This window comes from Amblyomma mixtum, chromosome 1 (assembly GCF_055824585.1).
Source record: "Amblyomma mixtum isolate Tamu chromosome 1, ASM5582458v1, whole genome shotgun sequence".
Classification (NCBI taxonomy): domain Eukaryota; kingdom Metazoa; phylum Arthropoda; class Arachnida; order Ixodida; family Ixodidae; genus Amblyomma; species Amblyomma mixtum.
In genome coordinates, this window is record NC_143012.1 from 152,484,363 (window position 1) to 152,499,863 (window position 15,501).

The 15,501-nt window shown below is 46.0% G+C and overlaps 1 protein-coding gene across 3 annotated transcripts in view; it reads right to left on the bottom strand.

The window, feature by feature from the left end:
* LOC149368001 (putative 4-coumarate--CoA ligase 1) overlaps positions 1 to 12,274 on the bottom strand; it is a 69,489-nt gene extending 57,215 nt beyond the window's left edge. For 2 of the 3 annotated variants that reach the window (XM_089558128.1, XM_089558120.1), the window contains exons 1-2: positions 12,143 to 12,274; positions 4,509 to 4,661 (exon numbers count right to left, since the gene is read on the bottom strand). In XM_089558128.1, coding sequence (XP_089414254.1) covers positions 4,509 to 4,631 — 123 coding nt within the window. In that variant the 5' untranslated portion in view covers positions 4,632 to 4,661; positions 12,143 to 12,274. The remainder of the gene's footprint in view (positions 1 to 4,508; positions 4,662 to 12,142) is intronic. The other variant, XM_089558138.1, reaches the window with a different exon arrangement.
* Between the last annotated feature and the right edge of the window lie 3,227 nt (positions 12,275 to 15,501).

Here is a 15,501-nt window from a genome sequence, read left to right on the forward strand (position 1 = left end):
AGGTGATCGTGTTTGGATATGGACGCCAGTTTGCCGCCGTGGATTGAGTGAAAAGTTGCTACGACGCTACTTTGGCCCGTACAGGGTTGTCCGTCGCATCGGTGACCTCGACTATGTAGTCATCCCCGACGGCACGACCGCATCTCAGCGACGCCGCACACGCCCGGAAGTCGTACATGTCGTACGCCTGAAGCCACATTATGAACGCTAAAGGACTCGAAGTTTTCATTCTCCGTGTTTATTTTCATTTTTAAGCATCGAGATGATGCTTCTTTGGAAGGGGGGTAATGCCACGTATCATTGTAGTGTTTGTTCGTTCACGCTCAAGGCTGCAGGAAAGGGTTGTTATCACTTTTGTTCGTCACGCGAGAAGCGACCAGACTAATCTTGATTGATCGCAGCCATGAAAGGCTGCATCTAGGTTTTTCTAGATTACTGTAGATGATCTTGTCCTGTTATCTGGAAGTTTCCTTGCCGCCTTTAAATTGAGCGATGCCGCGAGCGGCGGACATTCGTAGTTCGACGACCGACGAGCACGTTTGTTGCTTACGCTGCCGCCGAGTGATTCAGTTATTTTGCGGGCGCAAGTCAGCCCAAATAAAGAGCTTCGTTTGCAAGACTCGCTGGTGTTTTCCAGACCACTGGACTGCCGTCACTACAACGTGACAATATGTAATGAAAGACCAATAATGAAAACTGAATTTTTGTCAATGAAGCAGAATGGTTTGGTTCTCAGTAAATTGTTTTTGCAAGCTTCTACAAAATCCAGTTGGTCAATAGCGGATAGTTTAATGTGTTTGGGAAATTTATTTGCTAAGTGATGTCTTTTTTATGCTGTTTAGATGAATCTGACAGCAATGTGCAGAGGTACAATGTATGCAATTTGTCATGAAAATAAATCGTATGTGCCTGTAGTCCCTCAAACACTCTTTCATTCTAAGCCACAGGCTTTGTATGTATGCAATACACAACGTGCATAAAGAAAGAACCTGTATGTAATAAATAGTACTTCATTTCTTCAGCACCTGGACTGCTATTGTGCATCCTTGAGCGTGATTCTAGGCACACTGATCAGCCACACAAATTAAAAAGCTGGAAGTGGTTGGCAGCTTATATTCAACATACCACTCCACGTTATTATTCTGGCCACACCATGCATCAGCAGTTTCAGTATGACTGCAGAGGGCTTGCCAGTATGGTCGTCTGAGACCACGCACTGCTCCTTCGACGTTTTGTCCAAGCCATTGGCTACAAGCCGCATCACTTGAGCACACGGAGAAGGGTCCTAGAGAGTTTAAACGTAAAACTAGGGAAACCTATTTTTACGGTTGGCTTAGGTACGAGTACACGGAGAAGGGTCCGAGAGAGGTTAAACGTAAGAATACGTAATAAAACCTTTTTTTACGGTTGGCTTACGTACTAAGCTGTACGTAATTTCCGCACTGACTCCGTCTTAAGGACTTGCCGTGCTTCTCAAAGTTTCCATTTTATGAATTACGGGAAGTGCTCGGCAACGCATTGCCTCCAGGTTTCTACGTAAACTTGAGCAAATTTTTTTACAGTGTACATTGCGGCTACTGAATATTATTACAAGCCATATGACATGGTTTCCCTCATTGGACTTCATAGCCTGCGGAAAGCGCGCATCCAGGACCGCAACGCTGAACGTCTCGTTTCAGCCAGAAGCGATTTCAATCGAATGACGCTCCAACACGGGGACATTTATGATGAAAGAGAATTTCTACTGGATTGGTTTGCGCTGTTGACGCGGTATTTTTGCCGCCCTTTTTTGGTGTATTGTTTTCTGTCAAGCAAGTGCAACGCAGTCACTGTGTAAAAAGTCACTCTGTAAATAATTTGTATATTGCCCCTTTCTGTACATGCATACCCCCGTTTAGTAATGCAATATTGGAAAAAAATCTTTTTGGCCTATGCGTTCCGTGCCCGCCTGGCACGCAGATGGCCGCAGTTCGCACCTAATGCCGACTAACTTCTTTAATTAATTACTTCTGTATTCTGGAATAACCACATTACATGACCCTCCTCGCACTTCTGACTTCATATGGACCCTCTCCTGGTTCGTTAGTTTTGTTTGAAACTGCTGGGATTTTTTCCGACTTACGCAGGACGACGGACGATGGTGAACATGCTCCTTAAAAGCTATCGCCTAATAATTCGTCGTTGCTGCAGTGAACGCAGTCCATGCTCCGGTCTTACATCTCTACCATGCTTTACGCGTCGCGTTTCTTTCAATAAACGCATCGAGGGTTGCACTCGCACGCAAGCCACTGAGAAAAAAAATTCATCATGCAACCGCTTCCTCTGCGCTTCGCGGACTGGGCGCGCAAAATGGCCGCTAGCGACCTGCGTTTCGTTAAAACTTCCAAAGATCCGGCGCGTGGGAGCCTTTCACTACAACATATGCATTGGTGACGGCGTCATCTGTTATTAGCTGCAAACCTAACAAATATATTTAGAAACATTATGGGAGGCTGCAGCTCCAATTGGCCGTGGCAGCTGGACAAAGTCTGGAAAAGGTATCTTCTGAGAGCAAAGAAAACTATACGACGAGCAACGACTGGCGGCCCGCAGCCAATGCCAAAACCTTGTGTCGAGGAGAAACAGGAGCTGGTATGATGTACGTTTTCGTCCCTGTTTTGGTTGATTAGTGTGAATACGGGGCCAGAAATGTATTGCGTCTAACAATTCTATACCTACAAAAAGAAAATGGTGTGATTTCTCTGCATTTGAAAAGGCATATGTAGCCCTTCAGAAGTACATTAGCCTTAACATTGGTATTCTCCAATAAGCCACTCATCCAATCACTGACCTGTGCTCAGTAAGAAACTTGAGCCGTTTTGGCAGAAAAAGCAAATTTTAGATATGCACGGAAGACCAACCTATCGCATCTGGGATCAAACTGCATTCCAGCCGCACATGTGGCACCAGCTAAAAAGACGGACAGGCATGCAGAAATGCGAGCGGCAGAACGCTGTAGAAACAGCGGAGAGATTGATTTATGATTACAGATGCTTAGGATCTTTGCAGTAGTAATGGGGGAAGCTGATGTGCAAAGCTTACTGAACAGTCATCACCATCATCAGCAGCAGCAGCCTGACTATGCCCACTGCAGGGCAAAGGCCTGCCCCATGTCTCTGCAATTAACCAGGTCATTTGGCGGTTGCGGCCACCGTATCTTCACAAACTTGTTAATCCCGTACGCCCACCTAACTTTCTGCCGCCCCCTGCTTCGCTTGCCTTCTCTTGGAGTCCTCTCCGTTACCCTTAACGACCAGCGGTTATCTTGCCTTCGCATTACATGCCCTGCCCAAGCCCATTTCTTCCTCTTCCTTTCGACTGGGATGTCATCAACCAGCATTTGTTCCCTCACTCACTACGCCCGCTTCCAATCTCTTAATTTTATTTACACTTATCAATTTTCTTTCCATAGCTCGCCACGTTTTATTTAACTTAAGCTGAACCCTCTTCGTTATCACCCACGTTTCTGCTCCCTAGGTGAGTATCAGCAATATAAAGCTGTTGTATATTTTTCTCTTGATGGATATCCATAAACTGCCGTTCATCATCTGAGAGAACCTTCCATATGCGCTCCACCTCATTCTTATTCTTCCAGTTATTTCCCTCTCATGATCCGGATCAGCGGTCACTACCTACCCTAGGTATACATATTTCCCTGCTGCTAACAGCGCCTCGCTACCAATTGTGAACAGATGTTTTCTTGCTAGACTGTTGAACTTTGGCTTTGGCTCTCTGCATGTTTAATATTAGACTCGCAGTTCAGTTCTGCCTGTCTAACTTTGATCGTGCTTTGCAGTTCATGTCCTCAGTGACTTTGCAAGGCAATTTCATCAGCAAATCGCGGATTACTTAGTTATTCTCTATTAACCATTATCCCCACCTGTTCCCAATTCGGGCCACGGAATACCTCCTGTAAACAGGCGGTGAATACAGCATTGGTGTGACCGTGTCTCCCTGCCTGACACCCTTCCTTATTGGAATTTTATTGTGATTTTATGGAGGACTATGGTAGCTGAGCACTCGTTATAGATATCTTTCAATATTTGCACATAACACTCTCTTACACCCTGATGCCGCAATGCCTGCATGACAGCTGAGATTTCGACTGAGTCAAATGCTTTCTCCTAATCAATAAAGGCCACACACAGGAGATGGTTATATTCTGCGCATTTTTTTATCACCTGATTCATAGCGTGAATGTGTTCTATTGTCGAGTGTCCTTTACGAAAGCATGTTTGATTATTTGTTTGATTAAAGTCAAGGGTTGTCCTGACTCTATTAGTGGTTATCTTACTGAACAGTAAGGCTCCTGAAATAGAGCTCGTCTTTCTCACTGAGCGGATCTATACATAGCTGACTCACCAGCCACCGTTATGGCAAGCGCCATCTGGCCGCATTACAACGGCTTTCTGGCCACTCGATGACGGCACAAACCGATATTCATCATATAGCGAAATAAGCGTGCTCACCAGCGCTGTTTTGTCGGGATTTGTGAGCAGCTTCTCTCTGGCCAGGGCGTAGAAGGAGCACACGGGAATCTCGATGCTCGGATATGGCGAGTAGACGACGCCGTCTTCGATGCGAGCCTTCATCTCTCCCGAATTCGGAGTTGCTGGGAAGCTCTGTAACGCAGGCGTGGCATGCTACAGGTGGTCGCCATAGACAGGCGACTAACAATGCAGGCCATCTTACACGCATGACTAATTTTAGTTTTATAATGAGGAGTTACGTGATGCGCTGCATGTGAAGCAGAGGTGTAAGCGCATTTCAGTGTACACCTCACTAATGCATCAAAAACACAACCCATTTGACCGTCTAATAGCTAATAAAGAAAAGGCGTAATAAAATCGCAGTGATGCCGGTTGTATGTCCTGAGCAGCGATTGCAGTTTTATATAGCGGGTACATTTCAATGTTAAAAATTAGTTTCGTGCTAGTGAACGTGACATTAAAAGTGCCGACTTTTGCTAATATGAGATGATAGTCAAGAGAGATACCATTTCAGTTGTGATCCCAAATTAAAAAAAAAAGCTACTCTCGGTTGTCCATGATAGGAAGTATGAGAAATCGTCTTGCACAGGAATGCACGCCAATGACGCATTTACGGAATCAGACATCTGAAGACCTCCTTACACTGCCATAAGGATACTTCGCCGTTACTGCTAGATAGTGCGAAGCGATTCATTCAATAAAACAGCACGCATGTCGAAGAAGTCTCCAGTTCGGCCTTCTCTGACAAAGTGGCTTTGAGGAAAAAAATACGCAGTAACTGTCTAACTTTTCGATAGACATCTCAACGGAGCGGTGAGCAGTGTAGGAAAGAGAGAAAAGGGTGCCGTAGTGGAGGTCCTCAGAACTATTCCGACCACCAAGCCATCTATCGCGTGCACTGACATCGCACAGCACACGGGAGCCTTTTGGAGAACGTGGCAGCGGTGGTGGCTTGGCTGTAGCCAGTAGGCAGGCCCGTGCAATTTCCTTTTCATTCTTATCTCAGTCACAACAACAACAGCAGCAGCAAAAGCTTCACTACTTTGTTTCGCCAAGGCCACCGGCTAATTGATGACCGTGATCGGTAATGTCATTGTGTACTGATAATCGGTGAATTGCGAAAGAAAGGAAATTAAAAGAGAGAAAAAGGAGAAGGCGCATAAGCTACGCTTAAGGCGTAGCTTAAGCTTCCTTCTAGGGCTTTTTTTTACGCGATTGCCGGGGTTAAAGCCTTTTTTTAGGCCGGAATCGGTTCCCCTGCCACGGTCGTGCAGTACGGGGTAACAACTGTATCACCAACTGGCTCAGAGCCCTGTTTCATCACATCAGGCTCAGTGCCAGGTGAAATTACACGTTGCAGTACTGTACAGCGTGTTCGCGAAGTAGATGCAAGCTGTAGTTTCCCCGCGTGTACCAGGCTACCGCGCTCATGTGACCACGGGGACCGCCACCCCGATCTCGTCAGCTCATTTTGCAGTGCGCCATAGTTTCCGACTGCAAGGCCACATGCGACAAATAACGGCGGCCATACTGGCAGGAGCAGTGCATAATATAAATGCTCGATGACGGGCTTGCCTTAAACTCTTATTCAATTCCTGCAGTAGCGAAATCGAAGTGATAACTGCCATGGCATCTCGTTGCATTCGCATAATGGCGAGCAACTGCGGCGTTTAGCCTATGTGGGTACGAAGACTTCTCATTCGGTCGAACCCGACCGACCGATGTCGTTCACTCTGGTATGAATGAAGTGCGGGAGATGGAAATGGCACTGTGTGTGCGCAGTTTTACCAGCAACGGTACTGAAAACTCAGGGTGTTCAAGCAAAATCACCACTAAAGGCCCCGTGGTAATAAAAAATAATTTGTCATTATTAATGCATTTCCTTTGCAAAAAAAATGACGGCCTAAAGTGCGTAGAGGCTAAAGCGTTTTCCGCACCACTTTGACTGCCTCTGTGGCACTAGTGATGTCACTACTGGATGACGGCAAACATAATGACTAATTTCTAAGTAATGACTAATTAACGGCTAATTGCGGAATAATGGCTAATAACAATTAACTGCTCAATAATGACGCTTAAGCTTCGCCTTTAGAGTGCAACGCGACAGCGTGTTGTAGCGCTGCCAGGGATTCCACGGAACCGCCACCACCCGTTCAGCGCGATGCCTTCCCCTTTGAACGCAGCACTTTTTGAGGAAAGGAAATAGCGCAGTAATTCTCTGCCTTCTCGGTGGACACCTGAACCGCAGCGTACAGGAAGAGTGGAAGTGGGAGTGAAAGAAGAAAGAGAAAGAGGGGCCGTAATGAAGAAAATGAAAATTCTATTTGAGGAAAGGAAATTACGCAGTAACTGTCTCACATTTCCCGGTGGACACCCGTCAAAAGCGTGACACCTCTGCTGACAAGCTTCTGCTGACAATCTTCTGTCGACAACGATGAGGCTTTTGCCTTAAACTGGTTCCAAACATAGTTCTCCGCTTGTCTGTTTCTGACGAATACAGTCACAGCATCACGAGCTGACTTGACTTCAGCCTGTTGCAGGGCAAAGAGCTCTCCTTATCGCATCCACTTACTTTTATCTAATGTCAACGACAGTCTAGTTATCGGGAAGAATGAGATATTCCGCAGAAACCTTTTTGTTGAGCTACCTTACTCTAAGTCCCAGGTATGAGTACTGCAACGGATCAGCGGAACGGGGTGCTCAAACAGTAGGAGAAATTTCAGTACATGTATACCTGACACTTATGGCATGTAGCAACACCCCAGGTTAATCGGCGGAAAACCTACTCAATGTACTCATAGACACACGCTGGAGCTCAACGCAGCCACTGCACAGAAGCCGGTTTATGCCTTCCTAACCAAACGCTCCGCAAGGCGACGCGAGGATTTTAAAGGCATTCAAGACAGAAGCCATGACGTCTAAAGGTCACAGAAGCCCACTTAAAGAAGGACGACAACGTGCTTCAAGCAAAACCGAGACGCACCTCATGTTTAAAACCGATATTTCGGACGCGGTCTTATGTGACCGGAGAAACGCGGCTCGAGGAGCATAATAAATTCTGATGTGAACGTCCTCATGCTCTACGAGCAAGCACTGGGGGGGTGAGGAGCCCCGGGCAGGAACCTATCGTTTAATGTCCTGCACTCTGGCGTGCTTGTTTGTACAGCTCCAGCCACTCCCAGAGTGAAGTTGAACCCCTGGGGCTCATGCCAGCCGTTTTGGACGGCATGCACTGGGGCCGGAAAATTATATGCCATGTCTGACCGCGGCCAGTATTTTTTTATACTTTGGGGACGATAACTAAACCATGAAAAATTGTGCTATACTTGTATTCGTACGCCGTTTGCCTTAAATTACTGCAGTAGTTTTAATTATTAAAAGAAAAAAGTGGGGAGGCAGACATGTATGTGCTTTCGTTCTGCATGTGTCCACGCATTGTGAACGAATCTCTGAATGCAGCACGGCCGTGTATATGGTGTTTTTACGCAGCCGCTGAACAATTATAACAGCATGAAGCACTATACACGAGGGATGGCTGCGGCCGTTCTTCCGTGCCACCCTGTCCTAGACGTAGCGGTTTTGGCCAGATCATACTCATAATATACCCGCAACAGCTACCGAGGTCGGGGAACTTTCATTTACCCTTAGTCCTCGCTCGCCTCCGCTCGAATAGCAGCTCACACCCTACAGAAAAAGCCACGTGCCGAGGCCGGACATGCCAGGAATGCGTGTGTCTAGACGGCGAGTAGCGTACTGAAAATTGGTAAATTTTCCTTGCAAATAAGAATCAGCAAGTCAGTCGAGAAAATCAATTCTTTTTATTTTGCTGCAACTAAGTTATTAAAAGTTTTTTGTCAAATTAAAGCACTTTTTATCCCGCTAAAAAAGTGCCTTTTAGGTGTTTTTTTTGTTTTGAAATAACCCAGAAAATAATTTGCGGAACAATTGCGTCAATGCGAATTTTCGTCCAAATTTTCTCACAAGAATAGCAACAGTTATTTATCCTTGAATTGTCGATAGTATAAAACGTCGACACAAGCGTCGAAATCACATCAATATAGCACGTTTCCGGTGTAATTATGACAATAAGATTTATGAGAATAACCTTTCAATTATTGTTTCACGACGGACTCAACCTTTTCAACAGTATGCGCATTGTTTCAGACTAAATTATTTCCGCATTACTAAAGACTTTCATATAGCTTTTTTACACGTACACCTTCTCAAAGAGCTTACTGACAAACCAAATCATTAAAAGGCAAGCAAACAACATATCAAGAATGCCTATCCAGCCAATAAGCGGAAGATTTAATCAGCGTTTGGCGCTCCCAGAGTGAAATGTAAAAGTGATTATCAGCAAAACAAACATTCACGGGAGCGCCGGCTTCCCTGGGTGCCCAAAATACTTTAATGTCTGAAAGGCAGGAACGAGGAGCAAAACTTGTGTGCAGAGCTGGAGTTTTTTTATTGCGAAGCAATACTACATTCCCTACCACCTCAGCCCGTGCCGTGCCGCGGCCGCATAGCCACGCTTGACCTTTTGCGTGACCTCGCTGCGTGACGTCATACCATCTGTGTAAAAACGGGGCCCCATCTCACGCCGTCGCCTTGCGCGGCGCATAGCCACGGCCTGACTCCCGCTCCTCTCACCAGGGGCGTTGCGCGCTATGTGACGTCATACCATATGTGTAAAAACGGGGCCCCATCTCACACCGTCGCCTTGCGGGGCGCATAGCCACGGCCGTGGCCTGACTCCCGCTCCTCTCACCAGGGGCGCTGCGCGCTATGTGACGTCATACCATCTGCTTAAAAACGGGGCCCCAACTCACGCCGTTGCCTTGCACGGTGCATAGCCACGGCCGCGGCCTGACTGCGCTCTTCTCGTCTAGCCCATGACATGCCGCCTCCAGCCTATACGCTTCGGCAGGTTGCAAAGAGAAAGCATCAGCGAGCTACGGAGACAGAAGAAGAACGGCAGCAGAACCACGTATTGCTTCGCAATTACCAGGCTTAACCAAGCTAAGCCACAGCCAATTTTTTTTTTATGGTCTTGAACACGAATGGAGATGTGGGTGCCTGATTATGACGCCGGCTACTGCTTGCACATAATTGAAGAAAAACACTTGAACTGGTGACCTAGCACTCAACAAAGCACAGTTACAACACACAGAATCGACAAGACAAATAATACTATCGACACGCCCGAAATGCTATCATAAAATGGAGAAATAAACTTTAAGTAATGTTATAACCTGGTGACAAAAACAGATGAAGTACTGTAAGCAATAGCATGTACTAATCTTAGTAAAGGCCCCGCCACGGTGGCTCAGGGGTTACGGCGCTCGGCTGCTGACCCGGAAGACGCGGGTTCGATCCCGGCCGCGTCGGCTGAATTTCTTGAAGGCGAAATTCTAGAGGCCCGTGTGCTGTGCGATGTCAGTGCTTGTTCACGAACCCCAGGTGGTCCAAATTTCCGGAGCCCTTCACTACGGCGTCTCTCATAGCCTCAGTCGCTTTGGGACGTTAAACCCTAATAAACCAATAAACTAAACTAATCATAGTAAACGGTCTATAAACTGTAAATTCAATAAATACGAAATGAACGATGAGCTACCACAATAACGGTATGACATAGATCAGATACATAATAGAAACAGGAATAAAATTAATGATTGCCAGGGCATTAGAGAGCAGCAACAATAAAGATATCACATACATCATATTCATAATTGAAACACAAGCTGGCGTCTTCTTGGACGATGTCGGTGCGCTAGCGATCATTACGCGCATACGTCTCCCGCGACAAAACACTGTCGAAGTCGCCACCGTCATTGAGTTGGGGGTTAAGCTTATTAAGTGTAGTGCTCACAGCATACTGCACGATAGGTGTCTCCACACAAGGCGGACGGAGATCTCCACAGGTAAATGACACAGGCACTGCTCCCAGATATTTCCCTGAAGTAAGGCTGCGCCGATACATTGTACAGGAATATTGGGCGCAAAGGAAAACTCACTTCTAGGATACTGAGGCTGCGCACGTTGGCAGCTTGAAGTGGGAGCAAATTGAGTTATGCGAGTTCACAGAGCTCACTTTTTGTTCTCTAAAGAGCGCCAACTAAATATATCCTGTGCGATCCAACGAGTGGCTCGAAAGGCCATTTGTTGAAAGTGACTCTAAATTTGCCTTCGTGGCAGGGGTATAAGTCTCAGCGGTTCTGCGTTGCTAAATCCTTCTATCTGTTCTACGATGTTGTAAATGGTGCACGCTGAAAAGTTTATTTCGTGTTCAGACTGCCCATCTTAGTGTTTTTCAAATCTTCTTGCACTTTTCGCTTCTACAAAAGGCATTCATGAGTGTATGATTACTGTCTAAACAAAGTGTCCGCCCTGTTAGCTTCAGTCGCTGGAGTCGATACAGGATTTCTGAATGTTTTTTTTTTTCATTTGTCAATTTCGCCAGTGAGCCAGCCATAAAGGTAATGCATTGCGTCATTCGTTAATTATTTGCTTTATCCACATATACTGTGATATTCGACTTACTCCTAATTTTGATTCGATCTGGGTTTAATATGCAACCATTCACACGTACCGCTCAGCTGAGTTGTCTGCGGTGTCTGCTTCCCATTCGTTAGTGACGACGCATCTACGTTTCTCACTTTTACACCATTGATCAAAAATTTTACTTTATGTGTGTCTATCTTGTAGGCATTCCATTGATGAGTCAACATTTACAGGCGGATATCTTCTGAATATTCGCTGCTGTGGTTCAATCAGTGTGCACGTAAAGTGCGGTATGGTATAATATGTGTAGTTTAACCCCCCAAACCTCTATACAGGCTAATAAAGTCGCCGTATCGGAGGGCTCGGAATTAACTTCGACCACCTAGGCCTTTTTTTAAAGTGCACTGACATCGCACAGAAGCGCAGGCATTTTGGCGTTTCGCCTCCATAGAAATGTCACCACCGAGGTCGGGATACGATCCCACGCCCTTGCCCTCTGCAGCCGAAAGGCATAAACACTACTGAACTGTGGCGCACACTCTGTCCGCAGGGCAGAAGTGTTAGGCCTGTCAGGTTCAGTTCCTTATTGTAACCGGTCCGGACTTGGTCCAATTCAGCGTGCTTGCTCTAGGAGAACGGGACTAATAAGGCCGTTAACTTCTATCCCATCAACAGCGTCATCTCACAGTTATTACTAAGCTTAGAAATTGACTTTTAAAAATCCGTTTCTGCACACGTTGGTCCGTGGTACTCTTCTTTGGTAAGGTGGCCTCTACGGACACCGAAGGCTGGCATTCGTGTACACTGCGCCGCGTCTTTCATCTTGTTTGCCTAATCGGAAAACACAGTAAGTAACTTTATGTATCCGTTGCGAAACCAGGCCTGAAAAATCGTTAAGCGCAGAAAGCTGGGCTAGTTTGTTGCTAGTACACATTATGACACATTCCAGCGGCGAAAAAAGACATGTACAAAGGTAGAGGTTGGAGTCCGGCGTTCGCCCTGTCTCCTCTACCTTCGTCCGTGTCTTTTTTTCGCCGCTGGAATGTCTCACAATTGTACTGGAAAATTGGTTTTACGTAACATGTCAGAATACAATGCTATATAATACTCACAGAGCTCGATACTGGGCTCTCCTTGGTCAGCTGTCGGCCGATGGTAACCTTTGGTGTTTGACAGCAGCAGATCCGACCTTAGGAAACCCAACATACGACTTACTATGAGCAAGACAAAGCGAGTGACTGTTCCCAGGATCCTTTTATTGCTCTAGCGACCCCAGACAAAGGGGCGTTGATAGCGCAATATGACGAAGACACCATCAAAACACTGATAACGTTCGGGGATGTAGTTGAGGTGTCGTGCAATGATATGTGGTCTCTGAGAAACTCCGGCTTTTGGTCGGCTGCTTGACGCACTGAAAAAAAAAAACCGCCACTCACATTTCTTCCCAGAACACTCTATGCAAGCGCACTAAGGCGTGCTATCACCTCGGTGCTAGCTTTGGCCAAGAGACATTCACCATATCTGCGCTTCATGATGATAATGGGGGCGCAAACAAAACGGTGGCACAAAAATAAGACAACAGCACAAGAGCCTCGGCGTATTGTCTTCTTTCTGTGTCTCCGTTTTGTTTGCATTATCATCATGAACACCTCCCACTTGCCCAACTTTTCATACCTGCGCTTGCTGCTGTTCTTAAAACAACTGTGCCAGGAGTGAATATTCGGCACTATTCCTATTGCTGATGAGAAAAATGGTGAAAATGTTTATGTAATGCATATTAACGCGATGGCGCTAGAGGGCCTGTTGTCCAGCAATTCCGGCGTCGGCGTGTGAACTAAAAATCCCCGACATGGCTCTGGCAGGTGGAGCCCTAAAATCAACAGTTGAATACCTCACACTCAAATGTGACGGTATCCCTCCGGAAGTCGATGAAGGTATAGTCACTCTTCCGGAGGCCCTAGGGCTTAAAGACAACAATGGCCATGTAGTAAATGAATCTGCAGTGGAAGTTAACAAAAAGCGATTGAATAATTAGTGCCTGAAAAGCAGAGAGGCGACATCAAGTTAGAAGTGTAGGAAACCGTACTGAAAGAAGATGGCGAATCTTATTGAGAATTAACAACACAGTTGAAGAAAGGTAAGGAAACAAAACCTCAGCATAGTGGCAATTGCCACCACCCCGCTTTAAAGGGGGCGCTCCCATCCATCCATCCAAGAGACAGGTGCGTCACCTACGTCACGTGACCTTGCTGCGTCAGCACAGCTTGCCCATCGGAGAGAGAGCTGACTGCAGACCGTGGCATGTGGAAGTGAAATTAATGAATGGCCGCTTTGGAAGAGCAGCCACGGCCGTACAAGGGTCACCGCTGGGAGCACCAACCATTGTAGGACATCAACGCATCAATCAACTGCTGCACCACTTCGCCGAAAGGAGTACGAGGACTCCCAGGGATCTACGAATGTAGAGTAGAGAATGACTTGCCGCATATACGCATATACGTGAATTAACCCATTACGCTATCGTGTCATGCAGGCGGAGCATAAGAGTCCCCTCTCCACTTTTTTTCAGTCAGCCATAATATTTCATCAAAAGTATTATATAGCCGTGTACAGGCGCAGCCATAAGTAAACGGAGCACACTATTGTGTTCGATGTGCAATCACGATTTCTCCATTGTTAATGAAGAAGCGTTGTTTGTCTACAAGAAAGCCCACCAGCCTCCGCTACCAGCATGCGCGTACCACTGCTGGAAATTTCAAGTAGGCGACGCGTGAAAAATATTCGAAAGCATTTGCGTGCTCCGCTTACTTTTGTCCGCGCCTGTACAACTGAAGAATACTGCGGCGAATTCCCCGCAAAGGAAGTCCTCCAACCAATAGCGCTCTCCTGTTCTCATGGCGTTGTGGTTGTTAATCCCGTAGTGTTGGATCGCGGGTAGCTAGCAGGTACCTCCGCGAAATGGGATTAACCGCAAGATCATCAGAACCAGTCATCGCCATGGCTGGAGAACTTTTTCTGGGGGGAATTTGCCGCTGCGTTCTTGAGTTGTACCCGACGGCAATTACCGCAGTACAGGGCTAAAAAGAGATACATTGGAGAGGCATTGGCCCTGCAGAGAGTGTAGTCAGGCTGGTGACAATAACATTTTCGCTCTCTCTGACGTCAACACTGCAGTCAGGAGGCCATCAGCAGGGGATACATAAAATAGATAACATTGCAATGCACGGTAACCTGATGGAAGTCACTGGCTGATTATAAAGCAATGTAAAGGGTCAATAACGTTCTCTCTCACTCATGATACAAAACAATCACGTTTATTTATTTATTACACAACCCTGAATGCCCCAGGGGACCTTACAGACCTTAATAAAAACTGTAAACTCGCAGTGGGGCAAAAAAAGAAAAGACATCCAATATAGCAACAAAAAAGCTTAAGTTGATACAAAACTCGAGATCAAATGAGGTACTAAGGTAATTTAGTTAAATGCATAGTTTTCAGCGGTAGTTTTAAATAAACATGTGTCAGAGATATTGCCAAACAAAGTGGGAAGGTAGTTCAAATCACTGGCGGCCTTCTCTATAGATCAGTTAAAATATGCATTGGTCCGGCCCTACGAGATGCCTACGTTACGGCGAAGATTTTTGTGAGCTAATATAAATGATGGCTCAAAATTAAGATTCAATTTTACCTGGGGGTTGTGCTAACAAATGTTGTGAAAAGTAACCTTCCGCGAGAATTTCCTACGCAAATAAAGACTAGGAAGGTTCAAGCTACTTCTCACTGCAGTTACGCTAGCAGTACTGGAAACGTTCGCCAATATACGAGGGGGTACCCAAAAGAAACCGGACTTATTTTTGTTTGAACTTATTTGTTCACATTTTCAGCACAGACCTTCAATATTCTTCAAAGTACTCTCCACTTACAATGATACGTTTGTCGAATCTTTCATTCCATTTTTCAAAACATTGTTTAAATTCATCTTTTGTGATGCTTGACAGTCCCTCCGTCGTCTTTTTCTTCACCTCAGCAACATCAGCGAAACGCTTTCCATTCACCTGTCTTTTCATTCTACGAAACAAAGAAAGTAGCACGTGGCAAGGTCGGGTGAGTATGAGGGTTGAGGAACAGAGGTCATGCCATTTTTGGTCCGAATTTGTCGTAGAGACAGGGCTGTGTGAGCAGGGGCATTGCCATGGTGGAAAAACCAGTCACCCGTCTGCCACAAATCAGGCCGCTTCCACCGAACACTGTTGCCCAATCTTTTCAAGGTATCCATGCAGAAAGCCTGGTTAACTGTCGGACCTTGCGGAACCAATTCTGAATGGACGACTCCTCTCACGTGGAAAAAACAAATCAGCATTGTTTCGAGGTTTGGTTTCACCTGACGAGCTTTCTTGAGGCGAGGTGAATTTGAAGTTTTTCATTGGCATGACTGTTGCTTTGATTCAGGATTTAATCCAGGAACACTTG